Raw genomic sequence first — 14,570 nt, 5'->3', positions numbered from 1 at the left:
TTTTTTTTTTTTTTTTGATGTTTCCTGCATCATTCAATATTTTGCCCCTAGAATCTTTCAGTATTGCAACTTGAGGCTTACATTTTTTCCTCAGGTTTTCATCTTGAGAAATGCCAAGTGTGTCCTTCCTTTTGGTTTTGTAACTCTAGGTCTTTGCACATTTCATTATAGTAATTGGCTTTGTCTTCTCAAGCTGGTCTTTGAAGTCTTCTGTTCAGCTCTTTGATATTGTCATTTTACCATGTGCTTTAGCTACTCTCCGCTGAAGGGCAAGTTTCAGAGTGCCTTCTGACATCCATTTGGTCTTTTCTTCCTTTCTCATCTTTTTAATGACTTCTTGCTTTCTTCATGAAAGATATTCCTGATGTTATCCGACAGTTCTTGTGGTTTTCGGTCATTGGTGTTCAGTGCATCAAATCTATTCTTTAGATGGTGTCTAAATTCAGAAGGGGTGTAATCAAGGTCATATTTTGGCTCTTTTAATTGTCTTCAACTTCACCTTGAACATGGATATGAGCAGTTGATGGTCTGTTCCACAATCAGGTCCTGGCCTTATTTTGGTCGAAGATATTGAACTTCTCTATCGCCTCTTTCCACAGATGTAGTCAATCCGATTCCTGTGTATTCTATCTGGTGAAGTCCATGTGTATAGCCATCTATTATGTTGTTGAAAACAGGTATTTGCAATGAGTAAGTCTTTGGTCTTGCAAAATTCAATCATGTGATCTCTAGTGTTATTTTTATCACTAAGGCCATATTTTCCAACTACTGGTAACTCTTGTTTCCAACTTTTGCATTCCAGTCACCAGTGATAATGAACACATTTTGATTGCATGTTTGGTCAATTTTAGACTGCAGAAGTTGGTCAAAATCTTCAATTTCCTCATCTTTGGCTTTGGTGGTTCGTGCATAAACTTGAGTAATAGTAGTATTAACTGGTCTTCCTTGTTGGCGTATGGATATTATCCTATCACTGACAGTGTTGTACTTCAAGACAGATCTTGAAACATTCTTTGTGATGATGACTGCCATACCATTCCTCTTCAATTGGTCATTCCTGGCCTAGTAGATTATATGGTTGTCTGATTTAAAATGGCCCATACCAGTCCATTTCAGCTCACTAATGCCTAGGATATCAATCTTTATGTGTTCCATTTCATTTTTGACAAGTTCGAGTTTTCCTAATTCATACTTTGTACATTCCACGTTCCAATTATTAATGGATGTTTGCATCTGTTTCAGCTCATTTTGAGTCATGCCATGTCAGCCAGCGGAGATCCTGAAAATTTTATTCTATGCATATTGTTATGGTCCTCTCTGAGGAGTCAGCTCTTTCCCAGTCAAATTATGAGTGCCTTCTGACCTGATGAACTTATCTTCTGACACTGTTTATTGGACACTGTTTCAGGATTTTATAGTTTTCTGGTAATATATCAAACAGTGTTTCTTTGCTATTCATCAGGTTTTCACTGGTCAATTCTTGTGAGAAGTGGATGGCCTCTTCCTTCTTCCAAGTCTGTCTTAGTCCAGAAGCTTTGCTGAAACCTGCCCACCATGGGTACCCTTGCTAAAAGGGCAGGAAGGCACCATCTCCTGACCTCCTCTAACCATACAGGAGGAAGACAGAATCACTATCAGTAGCCCAAGGCCCATTACTGTGAGTCCAGACATGTTACCTCCCTCCAGCCCTTTCATCAACCCTGACACCAACCATTCCTCCTGCAGCACCCACCACCTTTTTGCTGGGTTTGATAATTTGCTGCAGTGGTCACACACAACTCACAGATTATGGGGTTTATTAGGGAGGTACCAGCCTACAATTCAAGTTCAGGAACAATGCTCAGTCTCTCTCAGCCCCCTGTCTCTCAGTCAGCAGTCTCTCTCAGTCTCTCTCCCAGCAGTGCATGTCTCTTGGTGTTTCTTTCTCAGCCACGTGTGTCTCTCGGGCACATTTCTCTTAGCAGCATGTCCTTCTCAGCCAGCAGTCAGAGAGCATTCTACCTCTAGGAGGCCTCCTTTTGAGCCTGCCAGAGTAGCCAAACTAACCAATCATAACATCAGCATTCTAAGCACCTGAGAGAGAGTGAACTTCCAAAAACATTGCTGTGTGCCTTCCTAACAGAAATACCCCAGGTGGACAACCCTAATAATCAGGAGCTCCTCAGTTGCTCACAGCAAATTCTACCACGGAGTTTACAAAGACTTATGGCTAGAAAATCCACACTAAGAATTTAGTACACCATACCCTGCTGCATTTGGCAAAGCTTCCAGCCTCACAGCAACACGTAAGCCACCACAGGACAACAAACTGACAGATAAGTTCCTCTCCCTTAGTTGTTCCTAACCCCTCTGCACCTGCCTCCTCAGGCAATGGCCTTAAAATAGGGTGTCCACAGGTGAAAAGAAGCCCCTGAGCCCTGGGTCACCTACCTTGGGCTCTGGCCTTAAAATACAGCTGACCTTAAGCAAAAAGCAGCCTCCAGTCCTTGGACCCACTTATCTTGGGCCTCAGCCTTAAAATATAGCCACCCCCAAGCAAAAAGGAGCCCCCAAACCCCGGGCTTGCCTACCTCAGGCCCCGGCCTTAATATAGAGCCACCCTCAAGTGAAAAGCAGCCCTCAGTCATAGGACTATTTTAGAGAGTAAAGGAATTCATGTACGTAAAATATTTAGCACAGTACCTGACATGTTATAAATTTTTGTTGTTGTTGTTGTTGTTAGCTGCTGTGGAGTCAGCCTCCAATTCCTGGCAACACCACATACAACAGAAAAAATGTGGCATGGTCCTGCGCCATTCCTCAATCGGTTGCGGATTGAATGTTTTTGATCCATAGGGTTTTTAATTACTGATTTTTGGCAATAGATCACCAGGATGTTCTTAGTAGTTCATATTAGTCTGAAAACTCCACTGAAATTTCTTCAGCATCACAATGCCAGGTAAGCTTCCATTGACAGGTGAATGATTGCTATGCATGAGGACCATTGACTGGGAATTGAACATGGGCCTCCCTTATAGAAGGCAAAAATTCTACTGTTGAACCAACCACTGCTCTCTTTATAAATATTAATTGTTATTGTTTTTATTATTATTTGCTTTTGGTGGTCGTGTCTTACCATTGTTTGTGAACATATACATATTAAAATAGTTCATGAAGATGTAGCCTTTAGATTTGTCAATGCATCTACTATAAATGAGGATATGTAGAAAAGCCTCTTTTAAGACTTTTTTTTTAAGATTCTTGAGGTTTAAAAATGAAGGTTAAGGGCTCTTATTATCAGAGTATATCACATTAGAAAAGACAATATTAGGATGAACTTAAGATTTCCTAATTCTTCCCTGACTAGGCTATCTTCTGAGTTACCTAACCTGAAAGTTGAAAGGAACATATCTACAGGAAAAATATGTTTGGATCAAGTAATAAAGACTGATTAGAAATCATTTGCTTTGTGTCTTCATCAGAAAGAAAATAGCTTTATGATGAGGTAGAAAGAAAGATGCTTCCATAGATGAGATCGGTGATGGTAGAGGAGTGTGAGAGATGGCCAGGTCAGCAGGGAGCACTGATTAGCTGTGAGTATCTGGAAAGCTTAAAACACTGGAGAAAAGATTGTGAAGGTAGACTGAGGAACTAGTGTGCAAGGGAGAGGATAAAAGACCACATTTACTTGATGGATTTGTTGATAAAATGAGGAATTACGAAACCAGAAATACTATTACTTCCATGATGTAATGGTCTTAATGCTTTTAGTGCATTTCAAGAGGAATAGATTTTGGGAAAGGAAAAATAGTACATTTAAAGTGCATTGTTATTTTTAGTGTTAATGGATTTCCTGATGAGTATGAAATGTGTCACATATTGAAGAAAAAAGTTTCCTGTTCTCCTTAAACAAAAAACCTTACTTTGAATTTTTATATTACCTGTTAGTTTCTGTTCACATGTGACTTTTTTTGTAATTGCATACCATGTTGTATTTTGCTTTTAAAATTTTAATACTGTCTTCAAGACATTTTACATTTATAATTGCTCTTAATTATAATTATTAAAGCTATATAATACTCCATAATTTTTTTGTTTATTTATTCTTTGGGATAACTTTCAGGAAATCAAATTATTGTTTCAAAGATTTCAACATGATGGCTTAGTGCCTAAGGCATTTGACTGCTAACCAGAAGGCTTGTGTTTCAAACCCACCAGCTACTCCTTGGAAGGAAGATTAGGCAGTCTACTTCTGTAGAGATACCGCCTCGGTAACCCAATGAGGGGTCACTATGAGTTGACATATACTCGACAGCAGTAAGAGTGAGATAGTTCTTAGTTATTTATTGTAATAAACCTTCTACAACAATTATACAGATTTGCAGTGTGTGCTAGTTTTACTGTTATCTTTGAGTTATATCATTAATATCACACACAAGTAAAATTTTGCTAAAGATAATTGAAAAATGGTTACAGCAGTATATAGATAGGGTACTGCCAGAAATTCAAGCTGGATTCAGAAGAGGATCTGGAACAAGAGCTATCATTGCTGATATCAGATGAACTTTGGCTGAAAGCAGAGATTGACTAGACAAAGGCATTTGCCTGTGCAAATGATAGCAAATTATGGATACTATTATGAAGAAGGGAAGTTCCAGAACACTTAATTGTGCTCAAAAGGAACCCGTACATAGACAAAGAAGCTGTCATTTGAACAAAATAAGAGGATGGATACTGCATGTTTTAAAATCAGGAAAAATGCTTATATTTTTTCACCATACTTATTCAAGTGGTATGCTGAGCAAATAATCCAAGAAGCTGGACTATATGAAGAAGAATGTGGTATCAGGATTGGAGGAAGATTTTTTAACAACCTGTGATATGCAGATGACACAACCTTATGTGCTGTAAGTGAAGATGAGTTGAAGCATGCTGTGGTGAAGGCACTGGGTTGCTAACCAAAAGTTGACGATCTGAACCTATCACCTGATGAAGCAGTCTGTTTATCCGTAAAGATTTATAGCCTTGGAAAGTCAGTGGGGGTCGCTACGAGTCAGAATCAACTAGATGGGAATTTTTTTTTTTTTTTTTAACCCAAGACTACAGTGTTCAGTATAGATTACACCTCAACATAAAAGTCCTCACAACTGGATCAATAAGCAACATCACAATAAATGGAGAGAAGATTGAAGTTGTCAAAGACTTCAGTTTGCTTGGATCCACAGTCAACACCCATGGAAGCAGCAGTTATGAAATCAGATGTCATGTTGCATTGAGAAAATCTGTTGCAAAAGACTTTAATTTTTTTTTTTTAATTTTAAGAGCTTGTTTTACATTCAACGTAATGCATACATTTAGTTTCATTCCCCATTTACCATGTCCAGCCATAACCCACTCTCCTCCCCTCACTACACTGTAACCTTCCCCCTGTGCCCCTCATATTTATGCACTCCTGTTTGTCCTGCATTTCCTCAATTTGAATGTTGGTCCTCTGGTGTCCCATGGTCTATTGCTCTAAGGGATGTATTACTAAAGAGTATGTGGGTGTGTCATCCTGGGTTGAGTGGTGTGCATGTACATCTTGTTAACTATTGGGCTGAGAGCTCACCCCTGGGAGTGAGTTTTATTCCAGGCACAGAATGTATTCTGGGGCCATAGTACTGGGAGTCTCACCAGATTTCATCTGACTAGTAATTCTGGTCATTATTGAGTTTTTGGATTTTGTTCCACATTTTCCCTCCCACTCTATCCAGGATCTCCAGATTTGATCCTTCCTGAGTGGTTAGCTTTGGTAGCCAGGCAACATCTAGTTCTTCTGGTCTCGAGGGCCATCGTGTCTTAGGGCTGATTGCTTCTAAATACCCTTTTTCTGTGTATGTGTGTGTGTGTGTGTGTGTCTTCTTCACTTCCAATGCTAGGAGACTGTTAGCTGCATCTTAGAGGGCTGCTTGAAAGCTTTTAAGACTCCAGTCACTACTCACCAGTGTAGGTTGTGGAGCAATGCTTTTATGTATTTTGTTGTGCTGATTGAGTCTGGTGTCCCCAGTGCTATGGTCCTGAGACAGTAGATCTGTTGGTTCCCATAGTGTCTGGTTGTCTGTGAGGAATTACTCTGTGTCTGTCTTCTATTGTTTCTGTAAGGATTGCAGGTACTTTGTATCACTGGTGTCTGTGCAAGATTAGCCTCAGCTGAATCTATCCTTGGTCTAGAGTATACCTCTATTCACTGACCCCTGTCTGATCCTCTTAGGTGTTTATCTGTATAGCCTAGTGTTTGGTGTTAATGGCAGTGCGGTTTTGTGGACACATTGGTTGGTATTAGCATCTGTTGTCTATCTCTTATGTGCACAATTCAGTGTCCTCCCATTTCCTAATGTTATCATGGTGGTCATATATCCTTCTCATACATCCCTCCCCCTACCCATGTCAGCATGTAGGCCCCAACTAGCCCAAAATTAATCCCTCCCCTTCCCTCCCCATCCTGGTAACCTACTAAGTGAGTTTCTTTTCCCAAGCAAACCCTTCTCTGTCTTTTTACAGTAATGGGCTCATACAGTACTTGTCCTTCTGCAGTTGACTTATTTCAATCAGCATAATGTCCTCCAGGTTCATCCCCGTTTGAGATGATTCGTGTATCCCTCGTTGTTCTTTAATGTGGCATAGTATTCCATTGTGTGCATATACCATAATTTGGTTATCCACTCATCTGTTGATGGGCATTTAAATTGATTCCATTCCTTTGCTATGGTGAATTGTGCTGCAATGAACATAGGTATACATATGTCTGCTCATGCACTATCTCTAACCTCTTTAGGATATATTCCTAATAATGGAATTGCTGGGTCAAATGGTACTTCTGTTTTCAGTTTTTTAAGGAAACACCATACCGTTTGCCATAACGGTTGTACCATTTTACAATCCCACCAGCAGTGTACAAGAATTCAGTCTCTCCACAACCTCGCCAGTATCTGTTACTTTCTGACCTGTTGAACTTTGCTACTATTGCTGGGGTGACTTAATATCTCATTTTTGTTTTGATTTGCATCTCTCTAAAGATTAATGATCATGAGCAATTTGTCATGTATTTGTTGGCTGCCTGTATATCTTCTTTGGTAAAGTGTCTGCTCAAGTCTTTTGCCCTTTTGTGAATTGGGTTATTTGTCTTTTTGGTGTTTAGGTGTTGAAATTTTCTATAGATTTTGGAAATGAGTCCTTTATCAGATATGTCATAGGCAAATATTTTCTCCCAATCTGTAGGTTCTCTTTTTGCCCTTTTGACAAAATCTTTTGATGCACACAAGAATTTAATTTTTAAAAGGTCCCAGTCATCTAGCTTCTCTTCTATCTCATGCACACTCTGGGTTATGCTTGATGGTTTATTTATGCTATAAATTAGGGCTCCCAGATTTGCCCCTATTTTATCTTTGGTGAATTTTACAGTTTTAGGTTTTACATTTAAGTCTTTGATCCAGCTTGAGTTTGTTTTTGTGTATGGGGTGAGGTATGGGTCTTGTTTCATCTTTCTACAGGTGGACATCCAATTTTGCCAGCACCATTTGTTAAAGAGGCTGTCTCTTCCCCATTCGATGGGTTTTGGACCTTTGTCAAAGATCAGTTGTCCATAGATGGATGGGTCTATATCTGGACTTTTGACTCTGTTCCATTGGTCTATCTGTCTATCACTGTGCCAATATCATGCTGTTTTGACTACTGTGGCTGTATAGTAGTTCTTAAGATCTGGGAGTGTGAGACCTCCCACTTTGTTTTTCTTCTTGAGAAGTGCTCTGCTTATTTGAGGTCTGTTTTCTTTCCATATGAAATTAGTAATTAGTTTTTCCATGTCCTTAAAAAATTTTGTTGAAATCTGGGTCAGGATTGCATTAAATGTGTAGATTGCTTTAGGTAGTATTGACATTTTGACAATGTTTAGTCTACCTATCCATGAACAAGATAGGGTCTTCCATTTATGTAGTACCCTGTTGTCTCTTGTAGCAGTGTTTTATAGTTTTCTCTATATAGGTCTTTTGTGTCTCTGGTGAGATTTATTCCTAGATATTTTATCTTTTTCGTAGCTATAGTAAATGGTATTGTTTCCCTTATTTTTTTTTTTATCAGAGGACTCCTTGCTAGTGTAGAGAAATCCAACTGATTTTTGTATGTTGACCTTGTATCCTGCCACTTTGCTTAACCTTTCTATTAGTTCTAGTAGTTTTTTTTATTGAGTCCCTTGGGTTTTCTATGTACAGGATTATATCATCTGCAAATTGAGATAGGTTTAGTTCCTCTTTGCCAATATGTATGCCTTTTATTTCTCTTTCTTGCCTTATTTCCCTGGCTAGGATTTCCAGTACAATTTAAATAGAAGTGGTGATAGAGGACATCCCTGTCTGGTTCCTGTTCATAAGGGGAATGCTTTGAGTCTTTCTCCATTAATAATGATGTTGTCCGTTGGTTTTGCATATATATATATACCCTTTATTTTGTTGAGGAATTTCCCTTCTATCCCTATTTGCAAAATACTTTTTTAAAGTGTTAAACAACAAAGGTAATCACTTTGAAAACTAAGGTTTGCCTCAGCCAAGCCATGGTATTTTCAGTCACCTCATATGCATGTGAAAGCTGGACAGTAAATAAGGAAGACCAAAGAAGAATTGATGCCTTTGAATTGTGGCATTGGTGAAAATATTGAGAATACCATGGACTGCCAGAAGAATGAACAGATCTGTCTTGGAAGAAGTACAGCTAGAATGCTGTTTAGAAGCAAAAATGGCCAGACTTTGTCTCACCTAATTTGGTCATGTTGTCAGAGGGACTAGTACTTGGAGAAGGATATCATACTTGTTAAAGTAGAGGGTCAGAGAAAAAGAGCAAGACCCTCAATAAGATAGACTGACACAGTGGCTACAACTGTCGACTTAAGCATAGCAGGTATTGTGAGGATGACACAGGACTGGGCTGAATTTCATTCTGTTGTACATAGGGTTGCTATGAGTTGGAGGTGACTCAATGGCACCTAACAACAACATAGTATATTGATGATTTGATTGATGTTTGATCTTTCTGAGGTTTTAGGAAGGTGTTTTATTGACAATCTTTGGCTTTTTCTTAAGAGCCTACTTTTTTGACAGAGAAACTTGGTTTTATTATAATGCAGTATTAGAATTTATTTGACCAGTTTGCTATTACCAGTTGTATAGATGACTTCTAATTTTTCATTATGATAATCAATGCCATAGTGAGCATTCTTGGATATAAGTTTTTGTGTAGATCCATTATATTTTTTTAGTTTAATATATTTTTAAAAGAAGAATTACATTTTCTCATTGACTTGGGTATTGATAAGAGAGTGAATGTAAAAATAATTTTAATTTCTTTAGAAATAGTTGTGCAGAAAAGCATGAAAATAGCATATTTAATTTTTTTTTTTATGTAGTGGCTAAAGTCTAATACTATTATAGTTAATATCATGAGAGGTGACAGCTATTGGACTCATTTTTAAAAAAGAAGTTAAAAACGTTCTATTATACAATCCATCCTCCCTCCTTTCTACTTTAATCACTTCTGACATGTGATTTGAGTTATGCCCACTATGAAGTAGGCAAAGTGTGGTCAATCACAGGGCCAATTAGGCAGTAGTACCCTGTTACCTCCTCCCTTTTCCCTGCAGCCAAATTGCAGGACTGAATGATTCTTAGGTGATTTGGAGAACTCTGGCCCTAGCACCAGTGATGACCTAACCCAGCTTCTCAGCAATAAAGCTTTTGGTGTGTTATTTCTTTAAGATTGCATATGTCCAGAAAGTCATGTTTATTTTTTCGCTTGCATTCTTAAAAATACCCTTCATGGACTCACTCCTGTGGCTTCCACCTAAACAATAGACAGGTGTTTAAGGTGAATATTTACACCAGGTAGGTATACTACTTAAAACTTTAAACTTTCAGAGACCAGCAGGGAATTATTTGCACAGGAAGATAGCTCATAGGGTAGGAATGCATAGGAAAGAAGTTTACAGGGAAAGGATAACCAGAGGGAAGGAGTGTGAAGAGAGCTGTTATGTTATGGGGATTGCAATCAATGCCATGAAATAAAATGTGTGTGAACTGTTGTGTGAAAATGAATTTGCTCTGTAAACTTTCACCCAAATCATAATTAAAAAAAAAAGTTAGGCTTAATGTGGATGGGTAATGATAGCATACAAAGAAATAAATGTAATGAACTCAATTCTTTATACCTGAATTTAAAGAAGAAAGAAGTGTTAGCTAGTAATTCACTGAGCTATAAAACTTTTTGAAAGCATTCTATGTTTATTTTTTAACTATCATACTCTGGTTAAGCTATTTGTACTAGTATGAAATAAACTTAACGTTTTGCTTCAATGTTGAAAAAAAAATACCCTACATGAATTTCATACCTTTGTCTTTTGAAAGGAGTACTATAAAAATGAAATTACATAAGTGTATGCTGTTAGTTTAATAAAAATTACTTAAAATATTGTCTGCCATAAAATATACATTTGATTATTCTTTTTATTTATCCATTATCTGTAATTAAGGTATTGTGAAAGTGTTTGAGGTCCTGATGTTCTCTTTTTGTATTTGTAGATTCACATCATAGATTTTGATGATGAAAATAATATTATAAATAAAAATGTTCTTCTTCATCAAGTGGGTGAAATTTGGCATATTAGTGCCAGTCCAGCAGATAAAGGTGTGCTAGCAACCTGCTACAATAAAAGTAAGTGTGTCTTTTATTTTTTATGTACCACAAATGCATGTCTTTTACAATTAGAGATTTAACATAAGATTGGTTTTATATTGCTAATAAGTTGGTAAATGATTTAAGATATGATGACTTGAAGATATAGCATATACACAGAAGATATTGTGAGTAAATGTATGCAGAAATGGTTATAATCCTAAGATTCTAAGAATCAAAACTGAAATCATAGTGGTTACAGAAACTTTAATTCCCCGAAGGTGAATAATGTGGTAAATGTTCTTAAATGATAGAAATATGTGTCCTAATGCATTAACTAGTCTGCTGCACAAGACCTCTTTAAAGTGTTTAAAAGCAAAGATGTCACCTTGAAGACTAAGGGACTACAGAACGAAGCCACGGTATTTTCAACCGCCTCATATTCATACTCATATTCATACTCATATTCATACTCATACTCATACTCATATTCATACTCATATTCATACTCGGGAGCTCTGGTAGCATAGTGGCTAAGGCACTTGACTGCTAACCAGAAGACTGGCGGTTCAAACCCACCAGCCACTCCCCGGAAGGAAGATGGGGCAATCTACTTCCGTAGTGATACTGCCTTGGAAACCCAAGAAGGGGTCGCTATGAGTCGGGTCCGACTTGACGGCACATAACAACAACAAACAACATATTCATACAAACATGGCAATTATAGTGAGGATGCTGAAGGACTGGGCAATGTTTTGTTCTGTTATACATAAGGTTTCTATGAGTTGGAACTGACTTGACAGCACCTAAAAACCACCACCTCAATACATTAACTAGACTATTCAGAGAATTGCAGTGAATTTTGCCTTTTTCTCACTGCCTATGTATATTCATATTGTTGTTGTGTGCTGTCAAGTTGATTTCAACTCATAGCAACCGTATCGGACAGGGTACAACTGCCCCATAGGATTTCCTAGGCTGCAGTCCTTAAGGGAGCAGATCACCAGATCTTTTCCCCTGCTGAGCGACTGGTGGTTTGAACTGCTGGAGTTTCAATTTGCAGAAGTGTGCTTAACCATTGTGCGAAAGTATAAACAGTAATTCAAGTTCATGGTTATTTTGAAATACTCCCCCCCTTTTATTGATTGATTGATTGATTGATTGTGATTTGGGTGAAAGTTTATAGAGCAAATTCATTTTCTGTACAGAAATTAATACAAATTTTGTTTCAGGACATTGACTGCGATTCCACATAATGTAACATCTCTTTTCCCACTTCTTCCCTGTAGTTACCTTTTCCCTGTGTTCTTTTCTATGCATTCCTGCTCCTCAAGCTATCTCCCTGTGCAAACCCTAGACTTCTGTTCTTCCACAACTGATCAATCGCTCTAAGGGGAGTATATATACCTGATGGAAATGTTCACCCTATATGCCTGCCTGTTGTTTGGCTGGAAGCTTTAGGAGTGAGTGAACTGATCTGAAGGGTAACTAGGGGCCATAGTCTTGAGGATCTCACCAGGTTCTATCAGACCAGTAAACCTGGTCTTTTTTTTGTGTGTGATTTTAAGTTTTGCTCCACATTGTTCTCTCACTCTATCCAGAATCTCCTACACTGATCCCTTTCTTAATGATTGACAGTGGTAGCCAGGCACCATTTAGTTCTTCTGGTCTCATGGGCATATAGGTGGAGAATTGCATGGTTTACTTAAAGTCCTTTGGACTAAGTGTTTCCACGCATCTTTGATTTTCTTCATTCTTCTTTGCTCTGCATAAGGAGAGACCCATTGCTGCATCTAGATGGCTGCTTGCAAGCTTTTAATACCCCAATCGCTACTCACCTAAGTAGGATGTAGAACAATGTTTTTGTGTAGTTTGTTATGCCAATTGAGCTTGATGTCCCCTGCAACCATGCTACTTGCTCCCTGAGAGTGTTGGCTGAGGCAAAGAAGTTATCATAACTTTGCCCCTTGTTAGCTCTATTATAAATTTGGACATTCTTATAGCACATACAAATACATATGTAGAAATATTGTCTGCATGGCCACATATTCTTTTATTTTTGTAGTGCTCCCTCCCCTCCCCTCCCATCCCTGGTAACCAACAAAGGAAGTTTCTTTCCATATATAAACCTTTCCTTGACGTCTTACAATAATGAACTAATATAATATTTGCCTTCTATGATTGACTTATTTCACTCAGCATAATGTCCTCCAAGTTCATGTAGTATTTTGCAGATTCTGCATCATTCTTTGGTGTTGAATAGTATTCTTTTGTGTGTATGTACCATAGGTTGGTTATCCATTATTTTGTTGATGGGCACCTAGGTGGTTTCCATCTTTTCACTATTGTAAATAGTGCTGCAATGAACATGGGTATGCATATCTCTGTTCTTGTCCTGGCTGTCATTTCTTTAAGATATATACCTAGTAATGGGATTTCTAGATCAAATGGTATTTGTAATCCAATTTTTTAAGGAATTGCAATACTGCTTTCCACAGTGGTTGTATCATTTGACAGTCCCACCAGCAGTGTATGAGAGTCCCAATCTCTGCATTCTCACCAGCATTTGTCATTTTCTGTCTTGTTGAACTTTGCTACTAGTGCTGGAGCAAGATGGTGTCTTATTATTGTTTTGATTTGCTCTGGTGGCGTAGCACCTAAGGCATTTGACTGCTAACCAGAAGTCTGGTAGATCAAACCCACCAACCACTCCTTGGAACGAACATTGGTCAATCTTCTTCTATAGAGACACCGCCTTGGAAACCCAAGGACAGGTCACTATGAGTCAGGAATGACTTGACAGCAGTGAATTTTTTTTTTTTTTTTTAATGGCTGATGATAGTGAACATTTCCTCATGTGTTTATAGGCTGCCTGAATATCCTCTTTGGTGAGGTGTCTATTCATGTTGTCTTCCCATTTTTTAATTGGATTGTATGTCTTTTTGTTGTTGAGGTGTTGGAATTTTCTATAAATTTTAGAGATAGGTCCATTGTCAGATATGTTGTTGCCGACTGTTTTTTCCCAATCTGTAGGTTCTCTTTTTACTCTTTTGGAGAAGGCTTTTGAACCCTATAAAAATTTAATTTGTAGAAGGTGCCATTTATCTAGTTTATCTTCTGCTATTTGTGCATTTTGAGTTATGATTGACAGTCTGTTTATGCCATAAATTAGGGCCCCTAAATTTGCCCCTGTTTTGTCCTTGAGGAACTTTATAGTTTTAGGTTTCACATTGAAGTCTTTGATCTACCTGGAGTTAGTTTTTGTGTATTGTGTGAGGTCCAGATCTTGTTTCATTTTTGTGCAAATTGATATCCAGTTTTGCCAGCACTGTTTGTTAAAGAGACTATCTCTTCCCCATTTAATGGATTTCAGCCCTTTGTCAAAATCAGCTGATCATATGTCAGTGGATTTGTTTCTGGGTTCTCAATTCTGTACCCCTGGTCTGTGTGTCTGTTGTTGTACCAATACCAGGCTGTTTTGACTAATGTGGGTGTATAATAGTTTTTGAGGTCTGGGAATGTGAGACCTCCTACTTTGTCCTTCTTCAATAGTGCTTTTCTTATCTGAGGTTTTTTTCCTTTCCCTATAAAATTAGTGATTGTTTTTTCCATACCCTTAAAGAATGTTGATGGGGCCTGTATTGGGACTGCATTGAGTGTATAGTTTGCTTTGAGTAGTATTGACATTTTCACAATGTTCAATCTTCCTGTCCACAAGCATGATATGTTCTCCCATTTATGCAGATTTCTTACCATTTCTTGAAGTGGTGGTTTGTAGTTTTCTTTGTACAGGTCTTTTGTGTCCCTGTTGTTGTTGTTGTTGTTGTTTGCCGTCGAGTCGCCCCCGACTCATAGCGACCCCTCCTTGGGTTTCCGAGGCAGTATCACTACGGAAG

The 14,570-nt window shown here is 38.2% G+C and overlaps 1 protein-coding gene across 1 annotated transcript in view; it reads left to right on the top strand.

Annotated features, from left to right (window-relative positions):
* EIPR1 (EARP complex and GARP complex interacting protein 1) overlaps nucleotides 1-14,570 on the top strand; it is a 399,280-nt gene that overhangs the window by 25,853 nt on the left and 358,857 nt on the right. The window contains exon 3 of the mRNA XM_007948132.1: nucleotides 10,581-10,713. Within this exon, the coding sequence (XP_007946323.1) occupies nucleotides 10,581-10,713 (133 nt within the window). The remainder of the gene's footprint in view (nucleotides 1-10,580; nucleotides 10,714-14,570) is intronic.

Source organism: Orycteropus afer, unplaced genomic scaffold (assembly GCF_000298275.1).
Source record: "Orycteropus afer afer isolate SDZICR_OR568_19922 unplaced genomic scaffold, OryAfe1.0 scaffold00204, whole genome shotgun sequence".
In the NCBI taxonomy this organism is placed as follows: domain Eukaryota; kingdom Metazoa; phylum Chordata; class Mammalia; order Tubulidentata; family Orycteropodidae; genus Orycteropus; species Orycteropus afer.
Note: the sequence above shows the minus strand (reverse complement) of the source record. Positions and strands in the feature narration are given on the sequence as shown.